At 46.6% G+C, this 15,712-nt stretch overlaps 1 protein-coding gene across 1 annotated transcript in view; it reads right to left on the bottom strand.

Moving 5' to 3' along the window:
• Positions 1-7,201: 7,201 nt before the first annotated feature.
• Positions 7,202-15,712, bottom strand: part of RYBP (RING1 and YY1 binding protein) — a 44,455-nt gene continuing 35,944 nt past the window's right edge. Inside the window, exons 3-5 of the mRNA XM_035546992.2 lie at positions 15,108-15,284; positions 14,893-14,991; positions 7,202-11,152 (exon numbers count right to left, since the gene is read on the bottom strand). Of these exons, the coding sequence (XP_035402885.1) occupies positions 10,900-11,152; positions 14,893-14,991; positions 15,108-15,284 (529 nt within the window). The 3' untranslated portion in view covers positions 7,202-10,899. The remainder of the gene's footprint in view (positions 11,153-14,892; positions 14,992-15,107; positions 15,285-15,712) is intronic.

Below are 15,712 nucleotides of genomic sequence, written 5' to 3'. Positions count from 1 at the left end.
AGTGCTGCTGAAATCCAAATGCACGGTGCACCTCCAGCCTTGCAGGCTGGGCAGGGGGCCCTGTCCCACCTGTGGGCGATGAAAGCTGCCCTGGAAAAGAGAACAACCTCCCAAATTCATGGCTGGTGTCGGAGCCGTCCCCAGCGCCAGGCAGCAGGAGAGCATCCCAGGCACCCACCGACTGCTCCCTGCCCTCTGTGCTCGCCTGTAAGCACCACAGGGTGCTCGGCCGGTGCTGGTGATGTCCTAGAGCCCACGGCAGCTCCTCAGCCTGGGGCAGCCCTCCAGAGCCAGCAGCCTCCCAGAAAGGTGAAAGCTTTGAACACTTCCCTCCGGAGCGGCTGCGTGAGCTGAAAGGAAAAGAAATAAGATGTTTTAAGCTGTAGCTCCAGGGCTTTTTCGGAGCAATTCACATGTAGCTGCTCCCCTGGACAGCACCCTGAGGGTGAGCAGCATCCTTGGCCCCCCTGGGTGTCCCCGCAGCCTCGGGGATGCTCGTGTGGATGTGCAGCTGTATGAGGCCCTCCAGAGCCTGTCCCGGCCCCGTCGACCCTTCCTCCTCCAGCCAGCATCGTGCTCGGCACGGCGGCTGTGCTCTGCAGGCCTCCTTCCCCAGCGCCCTTTCCTTCGGCCCTCAGCATCCAGACGGATGGAACCGGATTTGCTGCACACGTGGCAACCAAATGAAATGGTTTCTTTGGCAACAATAGCGAAAGCTCGGAGAAATTTTTGCTTTCTCTGTGACTCCAGCAGCCCAGGTAACGCAAAGAAGCCGTCTGACTTAAATTACTGCCTCTGATAGGAATCAGACGCACTCCAGCACGTCTGCTGCACGCTTATTTATTTATTTGGGGGCTGATTGATTTAAAGACTCCCCATTGCCCAAGCAGCGGCATGGCACAGTAACTCACTTGATCTCTGATTTATATTTCACGTTCGAGCAAAGCTGGCGGCTGCTGCTCAGCACAGGACCGCGCCGCGTGTGCCAGCACCCAGCTCAGCTCTGGGGAAGGTGAGCACATACAAGAGCACAACCCGGGGCTGCAGAAGGGAACGAGCACGAGGCAAACCCTGCCTTGCAGCACCCAGCTCTGCACGGACAAAACCAAACCAAACCAAACGTGTTTGGTTCCCAAACCAAAGCAACGGTGTTATGGGGGCATTAGGCTTCAAGACTTGAAGCTCTTCGCACCTCAGCGTTGGCCATCCCCATCCCACTGCCACGTTCTGCCCCGCGGGGTTGGACACGTCCCACCCGCCCCACGGCAGCCCCCCCGGGGACCCTCGCGCCCCCCTGCTGCACCGCGGCACCAAAAACAGCTGGGAGCTATTTCAGTCCTTGCCCCTTTTTCTTTTTGCAGACCTCGTTGCGCGGAGCAGAGCTAAGATCTGCCGTTCTCCGTGCTGCCTCCCGCTTGGAAACACCCTGTGGGACTGGAGGAGGATAAAAATAGCAGCATTCAATGGAAATACAAGAGAGCTCTTCAGAAGGTGCCATAATCACACGGAGCCCAATGCTGAGCCCTCCGTCGCAGTGAATAGCACTGCCAGTTGATTTCACTCAAAGTAGCGTTGAATGAGGACTTTGCCTGATAATTTAAGGGGATGAAGCCCTTCCTAAGGTTTAGAAGATCTGGGTTTTTCATTTTACATCACCTTCTCTTGGATGCCACAATTAGAGCCGGGGGCCCCCTCGCTGCTCCATCATCAGGGGCCCTTTTCCCCCAACAGGAATGTTATTTGTGCTGCACAGAAGATTTACCAACTGCCTTTATAGCCCTCCCTGCACTAAATCACACTCCTAATGGATCGCCTGAGGTAAGAGCACCACTGTTTATTGTATTTATTTTTTTTTAAATCTATTTAATGGCAGGATCGCACACACCAGGGCCGCTGGGCTGAGCTCTGCCTCCCGCTCGGGCAGAGCAGCTCGGGACGTGCTGCAAGGCTCCCAGGGCCCGTCACTTGCGCTGGCCAAAAATCACGAGGAAAGGGGGCCCTCGTCCGCAGCCCTTCAGGCAAGGAACTTCTCTGCGCTGGCTGGAGGGCTTGGTAAGCCCCACATACCCTGCTCAGGGCACCAGGATCTGGACAAGAGGGCTCGCTGGGTGCCAGCAGTGCCCACGAACACTGCTCTGCTGGCTCCAAACCGTGCGCACATCTCCTGCCTGCCCCGGCCCCCTCCCAGCTCCGCGGGCAGGGGAACTCCAGGCGCCTCCCCGTTGTTCCAACTCATCGCCTTTCGCTGACGCTCTTGATTTATGAAGCCTCGTGGCATGTAAATCTGCAGGATTTATAGCTTGGCACGGGAGGGAAGCGCCGCCTGGCATCATTACAGGATGATGGCGAGTGGGTGGATGGGCCCTTAGGGGTCCTGAGGCTGGTGCTGTGCTGGGGGGCAAATGAGGCAGGAAAGGAGTGTAAGGGCCGGCACAGTGACCATCGAGGGTGGCCGGCGGGGCTGTCCCCAGGCCACAGCCACTGATCCCAGGCTCCTGTCCGTGCTGTGAACCCCGAGCAGAAGGGCCCAACTCGGTGGGAGCAGCACGGAGGCGGAGGCAGCCACCACAGGGCACTGCGAGGGCTGACCCCGAGCCCTGGCACCCCGCCGGCTGCCTCCCGCTGCCATCACGGAGCCCCGCTGGCAGCGATGCTGGTGCAGCCCCTCTCGCTTGCAGTGGCCGAATGTGGCCCTAGCGCTTGGCAAATGCCAAAACCTTTCCCTGTGCGCTGAGATGTGGAGATTTCAGAGGGTTCCCACAGTCATGTGGCATGTGCAAATGCAAGAAAGTTTTAAGTTTTGGAAGATGCCCTGGAGCCGAATGCATCTTCTCCCTCCATGGCCCACGAGCATCTCCCAGCAGCAGAGCTGGGGCTGGAGCAGGGCGGCCCCGTCTCCTCCCCAATCTGGTTCCACCCCAGTTAGTACCCAGCAAGGTATTAACATCTCGTCACATCTGGGACAAATCAGGATGGGTAAAAAAAAAAATCAACCCTCCCCGAGAGCAGCAGCAGCATCGAGCCCTGACCAGGCTGTGTCCAGTCACCATGTGCCACCCCTCAGTGGCACGCAGGGTTCCTCCTGACTCTAATTTTGTCCTTGGATCGGAAAGAAATGAATTTAACCGAGAACTGTGTTTTTCTTACTCAATTTTACAAGCCACCCTGGGAATTAAGGCACGTGGTGAGCGGGGTGCAGCCCGCCTGCTGCTGGACCCACCCGAAGGACAGACGGGGTGGGTGGGATGTTGGAAACCCTCATCAGGGACAGCTTGGTGCAAGTCATGCTAGTAAACCCACCACCCCATTAACCTGCTACGCAGAACACCCCTACAGCCCATTTAAAATCTAATGTATATGATTATATGTAATAGATTATACATATTAGCTATTAGCGTGCAGAGGAAGGTAGAATTAAAACCTCAGTGGCTCCAAGCGCCGCTCCAAGCTTTAATCTCTCCCAGAATACACACACAAACACCAAAAATTCCTCCTGCAAAGTCCACTTCAAGCCCCAGGACCGCATTTCGGGGATGACCAGACACAAGTTTATTCATTCCTGTTCCACTCACCTGGGCAGCAGCGCGCTGTTCCTGCAGCACACCCACCTGCTCCTTGCCACGTGGGTATTTTCTGCCCAAATTCAGCTCCCAGGCTCATTATTTTCCCCAGCGGTCACGAGGAGCTTACAGCAGCCCATGAGACACCTCGGACCTCCTCCCTCTGCTCTGGCCAGCTCCAGTAGCTGTGGCCAATTAATGCTTCCTAAAAGCTTTTGATGTGCTGTTATCAAGCGCGCGTTACACCGAGAATTTCACAATTTCACGGCGTTTAAGTGAGTGCTATCAGCATTACACGCCTTGAACGTCTCTGACTCACCTGCTGGCGGGAGGAAACGAGGATTGCCAAAGCAGAACAATGCGGATTTTCACACCGTAACTTTCCAGTATTTAACCTGCCAGTATAAGTCCTTCTCACAATGATTCTGTAAAGGGAGGTGATCCGGGTGCTGGAACATCCTTTTAAGCTGTACCAGTTCTGACAACTCCAAATGTAAGAAGTTGGGGGAAAAATGGAGATGTAAGAAAGTCGTGAAATTTTCAGGGTCCTGGAAAGAATAAACTGGCATGGTGGAGACTTGTTTTCTGGTGTGCAGACAAAGAAGTATTTATCTCTCAATTCCTCACCTAGAGGCGTGCACGTCTCACTCCTCGGTGCTTCCTGCGCTGCCAGGAGCTGATCTCCCTGCTCTGGGGACAGCAATCCCTGTTCGAGGAGCGACAGGGGACTTCAGAATAGATGTGCAATAGTTGTGCTACAAGATTTACACGATTAGTTCCTAGCTTCATATTAAATGAAGACCAGAGTTACATACAGATTGCTCTGTACTATTGCAAGGTTCCACGCTACCCTGTAAGGGTTTTGCAAGTGGGATAATTGCTGGTCTGACCTGAAACGCTTTGAGTTTGGGATTTCTGAGGTCGCTGTTTGATGTTACTGGTGATTTCTGAGCGCATCTTATTCTTTGCCGAGATACACAAACAAGCAAAAAGAAAACACTGCAGACGCTCCTAAAAGTCTTCCTATTAAACAGGTTCAGACAGGATCAGCACTGGCCTCAACCCTGTGTAGAAAAGGGCTGCTTACAGGACCACGTAGCCCTCCAGCAGGACCAAAACCCAACAAACCCTCACCACACCAACCAGCAGCGCAGACAAAGAGCAGGGCTTATGTACCTAAGTACTACAGAAAGGAACAACAGAGAAAAGGAAAGGCAGAAAAACCTGAGGTTTCCCTGTCCTTATTACAGCTGCAAAAGCCATGAACAGACTTGAAGCATTGCAGATTGCACACAAGGAAAGTCTGCCAGCCCTGGCACCCCGGCTGCCAAACCCAGCTGCTGGGGAGCACCCGTCCTCCCTGTGCATCCCTTCGGGGCACCTTGGGGCCTCCGCGACTGGGGCAGCGGACCCAAATGAAAAAAAAGCGAAAGACGATCAACCAAACCTTCTGTGAATTTACCTGAATGCCAAGGAAAAGGAGGAGATTGAAGAAAAATCTTAAACAAGACAAGCATTAGGTGAGATCTCTACAGCTTTGGTGTGAGCAATTTCTTTTTAGGAGGGCGATGGGAAAGGAGCACAGGATGAAAGAAGAAAAAAAGGTCTGCAAAACATGGATTCTTGGATGAAAATTATATACTAGCTTTTTCTTCTTTTTATTTCCTCCCAGTTTGTGAATCACAGGCAAAGTCTCACCGCTGCCTTTGAAGTACTGGAGCCTTGGGTTTCCACCTACCCAACCACACCAGCGGGGCGGCAGCAGGCCCTCTGCGAGCCAAGACACTTGCCTGAAGGCCCACATTTAGCCACGGAGGAACCACATCCAGGGCCAGCAGCACAGCAGGACCTCACTGCCCTGCCCTCCCACAGGACCCAGCACCGTGTTCCCCAGCTGGGCTGCACCGTGCTGCTGCCAGCAGCACCCCCGGCCCCTCCTCACAGCTGGCGTGTGGGAATTAAAATAATGAGGAACCGGGGTTTTGGGGGCATGTAAAAAAGGAAATTTGGGCAGTAGCTCCACTGTGCCAAGGGTGATTTCTTCTGATGCAGCTCTTTGTGAGGAGGCAAGGAGCTTGCCCGCGCTCAGGATCCAAGCACAACCCCTGTCTCACGGCGCTTTGCTGGCCTGACAGCACTCAGCACTTCCACCTAACCCAATGCCTCGACAGAGCTGGGCCAGAAACAGCCGTCTGTCACCTCTGTCACGGCTTTTGTAGACAAACTTCTCGCTTCGGCCCCTGGGAACTCCCACGGTGACAAACACCAAAGCTGCTGCAGGCCGCAGGCCACGCATCTGGTGCTTCGAGAGCAGGCACCGGCCTGCCACCGCTGCCACAGCGCTTTCCAGACTTTTTTGCCTCCCTTGTGTAAGGGAGGTACGTTCAGATTTAAGTTTACATCCCCTGCAGGTAGCGAAGTAAAGCCTTTGAGCATGACACTAAGCTCAGCACATACCTTAAGGACTCGGTGCCCTCGCTGCTGCAGCCGGCTGCTGCCTTTCCACGGCTCCACGCAGACGTCGTCCCACGACGGGCTGGCCCAACCTGTGCTACCCAAGCCAGCGGTACCAGCACGGCTCAGCCCCAGCCTTACCCGTGCCATCGCTGCCAGCCCACACGGCCAGGAGCCTCCGCTCCTCGCGGCCAGGCCGCTTCTCCACTCGCTCGCCTGGCAGGGCAAGCCAGCGCTCCTCGGGTCCGTACAACAAGCGCTACCTTTCCTGTTTCTTCTTATTCTTGGCACCAAGTGTTTTGACTCGTTTCCAGCTGAGGTTAAAAGCATTTAAGAGAGTGTTTGCATAGTGTTTTTGTTTTTTTTTTTTTTAAAGCGACCTCTGGCTGTAACATACACTTCCCCCAGCACACATGAAAATATCCAGGTTGCTTTTGGTTTAGTAACTGTCTCGTATTCCTTGGGGGTTGGAGAGGGGGGAGAATCGACAGCACCCACACCTCTGGAGTAAGGCTTTTTCTTTGCATTTTACCCATCACTTGGTTTCCAAATTTCAGCTTGGCATTTGGACTGGCACAGTTACACCATATGTCTGCCCTCTCAGGTGGGGAAAAAAACAAACGAACTAGAAAGAGAACAGCAATTTTACACCAGCTTGCTTCCTAGCAGAGGAAAAAAATGCTTACAAAATACCTGCATTTTTATGTCACAAAAAAATATAATTAGGCCCTCAATTAAGTTCTATTAATTTTACTCGTGGGAGTTTGTCAGCACAAGACACCAGAAGGAACTCCCAAGGGCTCTCACTAAAATCTTCTGCACTGAGCTTCGCTGTTTCTGCAGCCACAGAGAGGGGAAAAATGATTACTTCACAGTAAGAGAACCCAAATTCTGCAGACACCCACCACGAGCTTTCCTTGTACCGGCAGTCCTGGGGAACAACACGGACGTACTGACGCGCCTGAAGCTTTCCACGTGTGCAACCGTGTCTGCAGAACTGGGGTGCTCAGGGGATGGCTCACGGGCAAGACGTACAGAGAGATAAAGTGCTTCAGCAGGACTCCACTGGTTCCGAATGCTGGCATCTCCCAAAAAAGAGAGCTTTCAGATTTAATTAAATTTTACTATTTTATTTGTGAAAAAACTACAAGCAGAATTCATAAATAGACATTTCTATTTAAAGCAGGAAAATGATAAAGTGGCTTCTAATAACAGTCGTGCACATGCCAGTAACAGGAATATATTAACATCTTTTATTTGCTAGACAAAGAGCAGTGTCCAATATAAATTTCCCGAAAACATTTAAGACCTGTGAATTTCTGACCAGTTCACAAAACCACCATTGACACTTTAGCATGAAGATTAAAACAAACCTAACAGGACTGTCAGCTCTAAAGACTTTACAGAGCGGAAAAACTTTCAAAAGCGTTATACAAGCTGTCTTTCTGGGCAAATGAAAAATATAGCTCGTATAATACATTAACATAAAAATCCACAAGATAAGATTATGTTTTGACATACTTAAACAAGCATTCTATATTTGTCTCCAACAAACAAAGCTAAGGAAATAATGTAACCATCTTTACACAGTAAATTAAGGTTACAAGTCATACACAAGAACAGAACTGCTTGCGCATTAAAAACTGTTCAGCTCCATTGTCATACTCTAAATGTTGGCTCTTAAAACCATTCGGTTACATACAAGCAAAGGTTATTATATAGTCAGCAATTAATAAATTTTCAATAATTTAAGTTTATGGTAGAGCTTAAAAAAGTAGACTGAGAATGATCTTGGTAAGGCAGGTGAAGACGTCTCAGTGGAAATAAACTCGCGGAAGCTACTGCCATGTTTTAGATCTGTCCAATTCAAAACGAGCAAAGTGTTCCAATTAAAATAAATAGCCTGGTTGTGTAAAATGCCTTTTTTTTTTTTTAATTTCTCCTTTGCGTAACTATGTCAAACTGAGCAAGTCAGGCAAGCTGTGTTGGTGTATGTGTGTGTCTGTGTAAAAGTTGAAACTTAGCGAACGTAACACTGTGCTTTACTTACCTGCTTTCCGTGCCACTGAATACCAAGAGCCTGGTCCTTCCTCTATACTAGTGTTTTTGTTGGCTTGGTTGGCTTTAAACATGCTCCCCAACAACAGCAGGATAACCAGAGGACGCAACGTGTGAAGGGAATCCCATTTCCAGACACATGCCTTGGGGGTGCTAACTTCAGAAATCAAGTGTAAAAGCAAACGCTATCCTCCAAATCCACAACACAACAGCTACGAATGAGGCCGGGTAAGTTCAACGCTTAGCTAGCAATTTCTACTAAATGCAGAATTACAGGTCACTTGTTCAAAATAAATTTTCCCACTTATGTATAGTAAGCTACTTTATCAAGGAGGCACACCCAAAGAAACAGATTTCACTGACTTAATCAGTAGCCTATGAGTAGCTGGTTACTGCGTTAAAGCTTTTTCAACTAATCTACAGGTCCATTCACTTTAAAAAGAAGCAATTTCCTGGTACACACAATGCTTTTTTTTTTTTTTTTTTTGCACAAATTCCCAGATTCAACAAAGAATGCAAGCACGTGTTTGACTAAGCACCAGAAAGAGCCCCGCTGAAGGGACTTGCCACTCGCTTACACGCTTTGCTGGATCACGGCCAAAATGCACGCAAGCCTAATCGATAATGGATCATTTATAAAGCAGTGCAAAATATACAAGTTCAGGGGCATCTTCAAAAAATCTCTTTTAAAAAATTATTCCAATACATTTCAGTAAAATAAATAAATATGGCTGACCAGTTTACCCTCCCTGAGACCCTTAAAGGAATAGTAAAAACTGGAAAAAGGAATGTCTTTGCAATATCCCACTAATGTTAAAATGTGGATTGAGAAATTCATAGTATTTAAAACTATGTATAATAAATTGTCTTGATGCTCATAGGAAGCATCTGTTTTCCTTTGGTTCTTTAATAAATACTTCAAAAATGCTTAAAAAGGTACAGACAGCCTATACTGTGAATATAAGCGGAATTAAGTTGGGGTGTCCATATCAACGTACTCAGAATAAAACCACCACCACAAAGGCATTGCCACCGCACGTATCTTCGAGCGGAGGTGGTAATGGATTGGTACCTCGCAGATTTCTGTCGCTAGTGTGAAAGGAACCTACGTCTGCTACTCAAAACCACACGATTTTAAAGGAAATTTCAAATCCATTGCCTCCACAAAGAGAAATCACTCTTGCTAAGCAAATAATTCACAACACAACAAGCTGGCACGAAGTTGTCAAGAAGTGGCCCTCTTTCCTCACACCCAGAAGTTATGCATTTGATGTCGAATAAAGCCACAGCCTCTGTGCCTGAAATTACTGCAGGGCACCCTGGGGCCACTAAACAAAGATGAAAAGCCAAAGAGGTGTGTTTTTTGTTTTTTGTTTTTTTTTAAAGTTTGTTTCACCTCCTCAGACTAGTGTTTTAGCAGGATAATGCATGGAAGGTAAACTGTAAAGCAACACTAACAGGCCAGGAGAAGAAGTTACAGCCCGAACAGCTTCAGAACGCAACCGAAGAGATACTGGGCGCAAGCAGGAGTCGCAGGCGCTGCGGGCTCGCCAGCGGGGCAGCTCATCACTACGCCTGCTTCCCCAGCAGCATGCCCAGAGTGTCCTAGTGTGGACAAGCCTAACATCCTCACCAGATGACACGCTGCTCAGAGATCATCCCTGGGATAGGGCCGGAATTCAAACAGAACAGCGATCCCGGCAGCACGGACAGGACAGGCGGGAGGGAGCGGACGATGACCGACCCGCACACCGCTGGGCGCAGCAAAACCCACAGCGAACAGCTCCAGTTTTAATGTTACCTCAGTCGTCGACACAGGACTGGAAAACTGATAAAAGTCATTAAACCTAAGGATACCGAACTTCTGGGGGGTTGGCTATGCACGACATAGCAGTGCTGATGTTACCGAAACGCGTGAATCCGTGGCGTGCTGGCACCAGACTAGTTCTGAACACTTACGCTCCAGCTGGACACGAACCTGCAAGCTGTCAAGCTGAGTTACCCTAGTAGAAATACACATTTATCTGGAGCAATCTCCTGATTTCAAATCCCAAGGTATAAAAAAAAAAAATCAAAACTGTGTCCAGTACACTTATAGCCATTGCTTAGGGAAGAAACGGGGAAGGAACAAATCGAGAGAATGGGTCCCATCTAGGTTCAAACCTTCAGGAACGCTTTTCACCTAAGACCAGTTCCATTTCAGTTTCAGCACTTTCACAGAAGGGGACTGTCCCGGATCTTTAACTGTTCAATATTTTTTTTTCACTTCACAGTGTTTCAAGCACCAGCGTTTCCATGTATTGGTTTCAAATAACCCTTTATATATATTTATTTATATATATATTTATATATAATTTATATCAAAACTGATAGTACACAGTATAACTGGAAGAAGAACTGAACTTAAAAAGGATATGTTGAGAGAGGATGGAGTTTGTGAATGCAATAAATAAAGCCCCCTTCCCTCCCCACCCACTCCCTATCCCAAAACAAAAAGTTGTAATGTTCATGGAAAATTGTGCACAGCAGATATTATAAAAAAGTAGATTCAGGAGCACATCCAATTATAAATGATTGTTAGGAAAATCATATAAAACAATGGAATACATAAAAGTGTCAAGAGTAATCGTTAGGGTGAGAAATTCCTTGGTGGCCAGATGCCCACGGCAAGCAGAAATTATCCTGGTTGCATCAGTAAGAGGTCGATGTCCAAGAAAGTGTGTGTTCAAGCACAAAAGAGGCTCTCCAGGATCTGAACAGCATGGGCAGGTGGAGTGTTTGAATTTCATACCCTGATTCATAGTTTCCACAACTCCATGTGCAATTTTCAGAAAGATTCATCATTGACTGCCGACATGTCCCCCTTTGGCGTGGAGGAACGGGACGAACCCTTGTCTGTGCTCTCAGAGCCCGAGCTGCTCTGATTCTGTTGTTCTGATCCTGCACTGGAGGTCACTGTAGAAGACGACGTGGAAGAGGAGCGAGTCTTTTCTTTAAAGTCTGTGATAATTACTGTGACATTTCCCACTGTGACTGCCAGCTGCTGTGCAGTACTTCTGTCCACATTTTTCAGTCTGGGTCTAAAATAAAGGAGAAAACATTTATAAACAGGATAAAAATAAATGAGAAAGGAAGAGTTTGTTACAAAAAACAGTATTCAACAAACTCGGTGACTTTTCTTCCACTCGCCTGCGCAGACTGCAACAATCGGGAAGAGAATCTAGGTAGCAGTAAGCACTGCTCAGCAGAGGACAAAGGTTTGACCTTCTGCTCCCTGCAGCAGCGCAGCCTGCGAGGGCTGCAGCAGCGCGTTGGATCCCGAGGGGAGGACCTGTCTTGTAGAGCTCGGCAGAAGGTGCTGTGCTGTAGACGGTTATCTTTAATCCAGCTCAGCCAGAAAGGAGGACACTATAAGAGAGTCAAGCAGACAGGAGCCAGGGAGACCTAGGGATCTCCTCCCCAAGGGGCAGATGAAAGAATTCTGTTATCTAAACTCCCCATCTCATCATGTGCCCTGATGCTATGAGACAAGGCTGTGACTCCGCAATACAAAACCACATGAAAGCATTTGAACACGGTTCTTTCATTCCCATATTGGAACTCTGCAGCTGCAAACAACACAGGCACTGGGACAACTTGGCTTCTCTTTCAACTGCTTTGAGCTCGTACAAATCAGATGCCCAATCAGGCTATGGATAAAATCGCTCAAAACATTCCCTCTGGAAACAAAGCTATTGAAAATAAAATCCAGAACGTACAATGATATTTCTTGCAGCTAGCTCTTTTTGGTTAGGGAAAAAAAAACACAACAGAAGAGAACACACTGGTATTTATAGCTCAGGATTATCTCAGTAATTTGCATGCTGTGCTATCATTCAATTAGTAATGTAGCTAATAAGGGTCTAGACTCTAGGAAGCTGACATTCATGTGCATTTCAGGGGCTGGTCCAAAGCTCTGAAACAACAAGCTCTTGGACACTCCTCCAGCTACCAACCAATTCCAAGTCGGCTGCAGCAACTGCTGCAATTTACAGCTTTTGCTCCTAATTAAGGGTCAGACTTAAACAGTGGAATATTCCCAGTAGGGAAATTAAAAACGAGAGTCTTTATACTTCAGTGAAAAGTAGCTTGCTGAGAACTGCCTTATTTCAAGAGATGGAGGGAAGGATAGCGTACTTGGGGATCAAGCTCCAGCTTTTAAACCTATCTTCTCTTTGTCTACAGAATATTAGGCTAATGCAGCCTAAACAAAAACAGAGGAAACTAAGCTGACTTTGTGTTTGCCATGCATACTCATTAGCTTACAGCGTTAAGTTAACAAAAGGGAAGTCCTTAAGGAGTAGCTATCCAAGTGGTATTCCAGAACTGGACAGAATAGAAGAAAGTATTAAGGATGGATGTACAACTTCAGAAATAAACAACAGTATTTCTGCAAACTTCCTTAGCAAAAAAGAATTTACTGCACCAAAACCAGTGTTTTCATGTCTAACCTAGGAGGCTGTTTCAACATATCACATGTGGAACAGGAGCAGCATTTCTAATAGAAAATACAATTAAAATGCTACTGTGTAAGAATAACTACAAGTAAAACTTCCTACTTGAATCTGCCCCTCGGGTCAGAGACTGCCCTTTTCAAAGCAGTACCTGTGCTTACTGAATTGCAGCAGCGAGACATACACCCACGTGTATGCGCTGTACGTACGCACTTGTGAGAGTTAGCAAACTTAACACGTAACCACAGACTAGATGAAATGATGTCACCGTGTTTGCGGGTAGCAAGAAAGGCCAGCCAGCTCAGCAACTTTTGGGGTTTCCATCAGCTTTCGGCTAGCGTCTCAGCAGACCAGCGCTGCCCCCAAAGCACTGGCAGCAGAGGCAGCAGTAAACATTCCCGGAAGCGTAGTACACGTACGTATTTTCCTCCTTAAACTCCGAGTTCCTCTAGGAAACCCGGTTCTTCCTGTAATTTGACTAGGTCATTTGTTTTCTCTTGTACTCTGAAACAGCCAAAGAAATGCCGGCCCAGACACCGGAACAGACCTTACTGCCTCCACCTTTCTGCAGGGCTGAACGTGCATTCCTGCTATTGCTTGTCAGAAGCCATCACTGATTTAAACACACCGATGCTTCATATCCTCTTTTATAGCTGAAAAGGTTTATGGCCAAGCTAGGAATGTGTTTCAAAACAATCAAAGAGTGCAGGAAGATGCAGAACAAACCAAGGTATTTTTTTTCAGAAACAGCCATGGTAACCAAGAAGTTCAAACAGGATCCCTTAAAATACAAATTACCAAAAAAAAAAAAAAAGCTAGGAAACCTGGGCACAACAAATAATTGAATAGATAACTTGGAACTCTGTAAAAAATCAGGTCCTTTTAAAAGATTCTTGAGAGCACTCCTGAGGGCAGTGAGCTGCAAGAAAAGTTCCACTAAGCTAAGTACTTAAAAAGACAGTTTAATAACTGAAGGAAATGATACATCCCTTAAAAATACTCCAGCTAGTCTTGATACTATTATTAAGGGCTAATTAGGAATGAAAAAAATCTTGCCACAAAAGATGGACTAGATGATTCTGCACTAGACAAAGTGACTCCCTTTAAGGAGTAAAAACAATTATTTGACGCAATCTATCAATTTAATGTTATCTCATTAGTCAAGTGCATCAAGTCTCCTGCATCCTAAGCCTCAAAATAAGTACTGTTTTGAAAAGCACAAGACAAAAATATCATTGCAATGAAGCTGTATTTCTACAATCAAATCAGGAACGGACAGTTAAATCTTTGGAGACTGAGGAAGAGTTGGCAGTAGTCACCACAAAGAGCTCGGTCTTCCAGTTTAAGCACAGCAAATCTCACAATGCCTTCGCTACATTCCAGTGAATTACTCTGTAAAGGGCAGTCACTATTACTAAATGTTTTCATGTTATTATTTAAAATCTTCCAAGACAGTTTTCTGCAGTCATGGCTTGCCCATCTTTATGCTAACACAGCAGTGAAAGCCATGTTTTGCATGTACTTTACGACTGTTTGCAGCTAACAAAAATTGTGCTTCTGTTCACTTAGCTTCCCTATAAAACATTATGCGATTACAGGACGGATGCAATTCTTGTGTGCCCCACACAAGGAGAGTACCCAGTTGAATTCTGCTTTTTGCAGTTCTGTAAGTTCAGAAACGTAAGAACTGTACTTTGACTGAATTTTTGAATTATGAAAAAAGCACAAGACACCACCCTAACGAAAACAAGCATGGAGCATCAGTGTAGACTGAACAGCTCTCCACAAACAGCTGCTCATTTGAAATAGATAAATACAAAGCCAACCATTCATGCTTTTTGTTGATAGCAAGATTCCAACAAATCTGTTCATGCAGTCTTAACTCCAGTATACTCAGAGAATTATCCTGACAATTACAATTATTTAATTACAGGTAAGGAAATTTTTTTTAAAAGTAACCTTCGTTACTGCTACCAAATGACGGTATGAATTTGATAAAGACCACTATGATTGCTGGTGAATTTTGCCCAGTGTATTTTACAGCCAGGAGACATTACTGCCCAGTTGACACATGTTTATTTAAGCAGAAAAATGAGAACCAAGTGGCTAATAGAATGAGTATTTCAAATGCTTGAACCTGTCCTCACCAGAAGCGTGGTTGAATGCTTATTGCACGCATGCAAGGCCCGTAGCCACTGGTGGCCTTGTCATACCAACTCGGCCAGATCCTGTCAGTTAGACCGTACTCTGATGGTCCACCAAAAAAACAGCGTCTGCAATTTATACAATTCTCAAATATTAAGAGCTTAACTTTTCTATAAAGTTACCTTGAAGTGTGATTTGAGTCGCTCATCTTTGTTGTAGTATTCCCAGATTGTATACTATTCGCTTCGCTAGGAGGATCTTTCACAATATCTGACTTTGGTCTGTAAAAATTGGAGGGAAGAGGGGAGATTATGATGTTAGTTAGATTAACTTTTAACTTAATTAATGCATGGTACTGAAGTCACACCACATGTAATAGAGCATCCTTGAAACTTACTTAGTCTTCTTGTTAGTGTTCTTCTTTGTAACACTTGGACTAATTTCCTTCTCTTTGTCAGGCTTTTCTTTGTCTTGTTTTTCCACCTTTTCCTTCTTCTCCTTCTTAGGTGGCGGTGGGGTTGCATATTGCTGGGCAACTTGTTGTGCCACCAACTGAGAGTTTATCCTAGGTTTTCTATAATGACAATAAAGAGATCTGCAGTCAGACTTCATACAGCAAAGACCACTTCACAAAAAGCATCTATTTCAGCAACTGGGGAAGAATACTTCACTAATGAAATACCACATGGATTCACTTATTTAATGTCGAGTACTACAGTTGCTACCAAACAAGACAGAAGTTTTCAAATTAAAACATTGGTTTCCTTAGTATCTTCCAACTTAATTTTTCAAATGAGTTTCTAAGTTTGCTGACGCATCGAACAGCGCATGTAACAAAGAACAAGAGAAGGTAACTGAGATGACTTTGTTCCAAACACTGGGATTGAAATTCACTGGAAAGAACACAGGAAACAAACAGGCATTCAGTACTCCATCGGCAGAAAGGCTGTGCCAGCCTCCGACACACTGTCCTCATACAATTGTCTGAAGTCCCTGAATGGT

The sequence above is a fragment of the Cygnus atratus genome, chromosome 10, assembly GCF_013377495.2.
Source record: "Cygnus atratus isolate AKBS03 ecotype Queensland, Australia chromosome 10, CAtr_DNAZoo_HiC_assembly, whole genome shotgun sequence".
In the NCBI taxonomy this organism is placed as follows: domain Eukaryota; kingdom Metazoa; phylum Chordata; class Aves; order Anseriformes; family Anatidae; genus Cygnus; species Cygnus atratus.
Note: the sequence above shows the minus strand (reverse complement) of the source record. Positions and strands in the feature narration are given on the sequence as shown.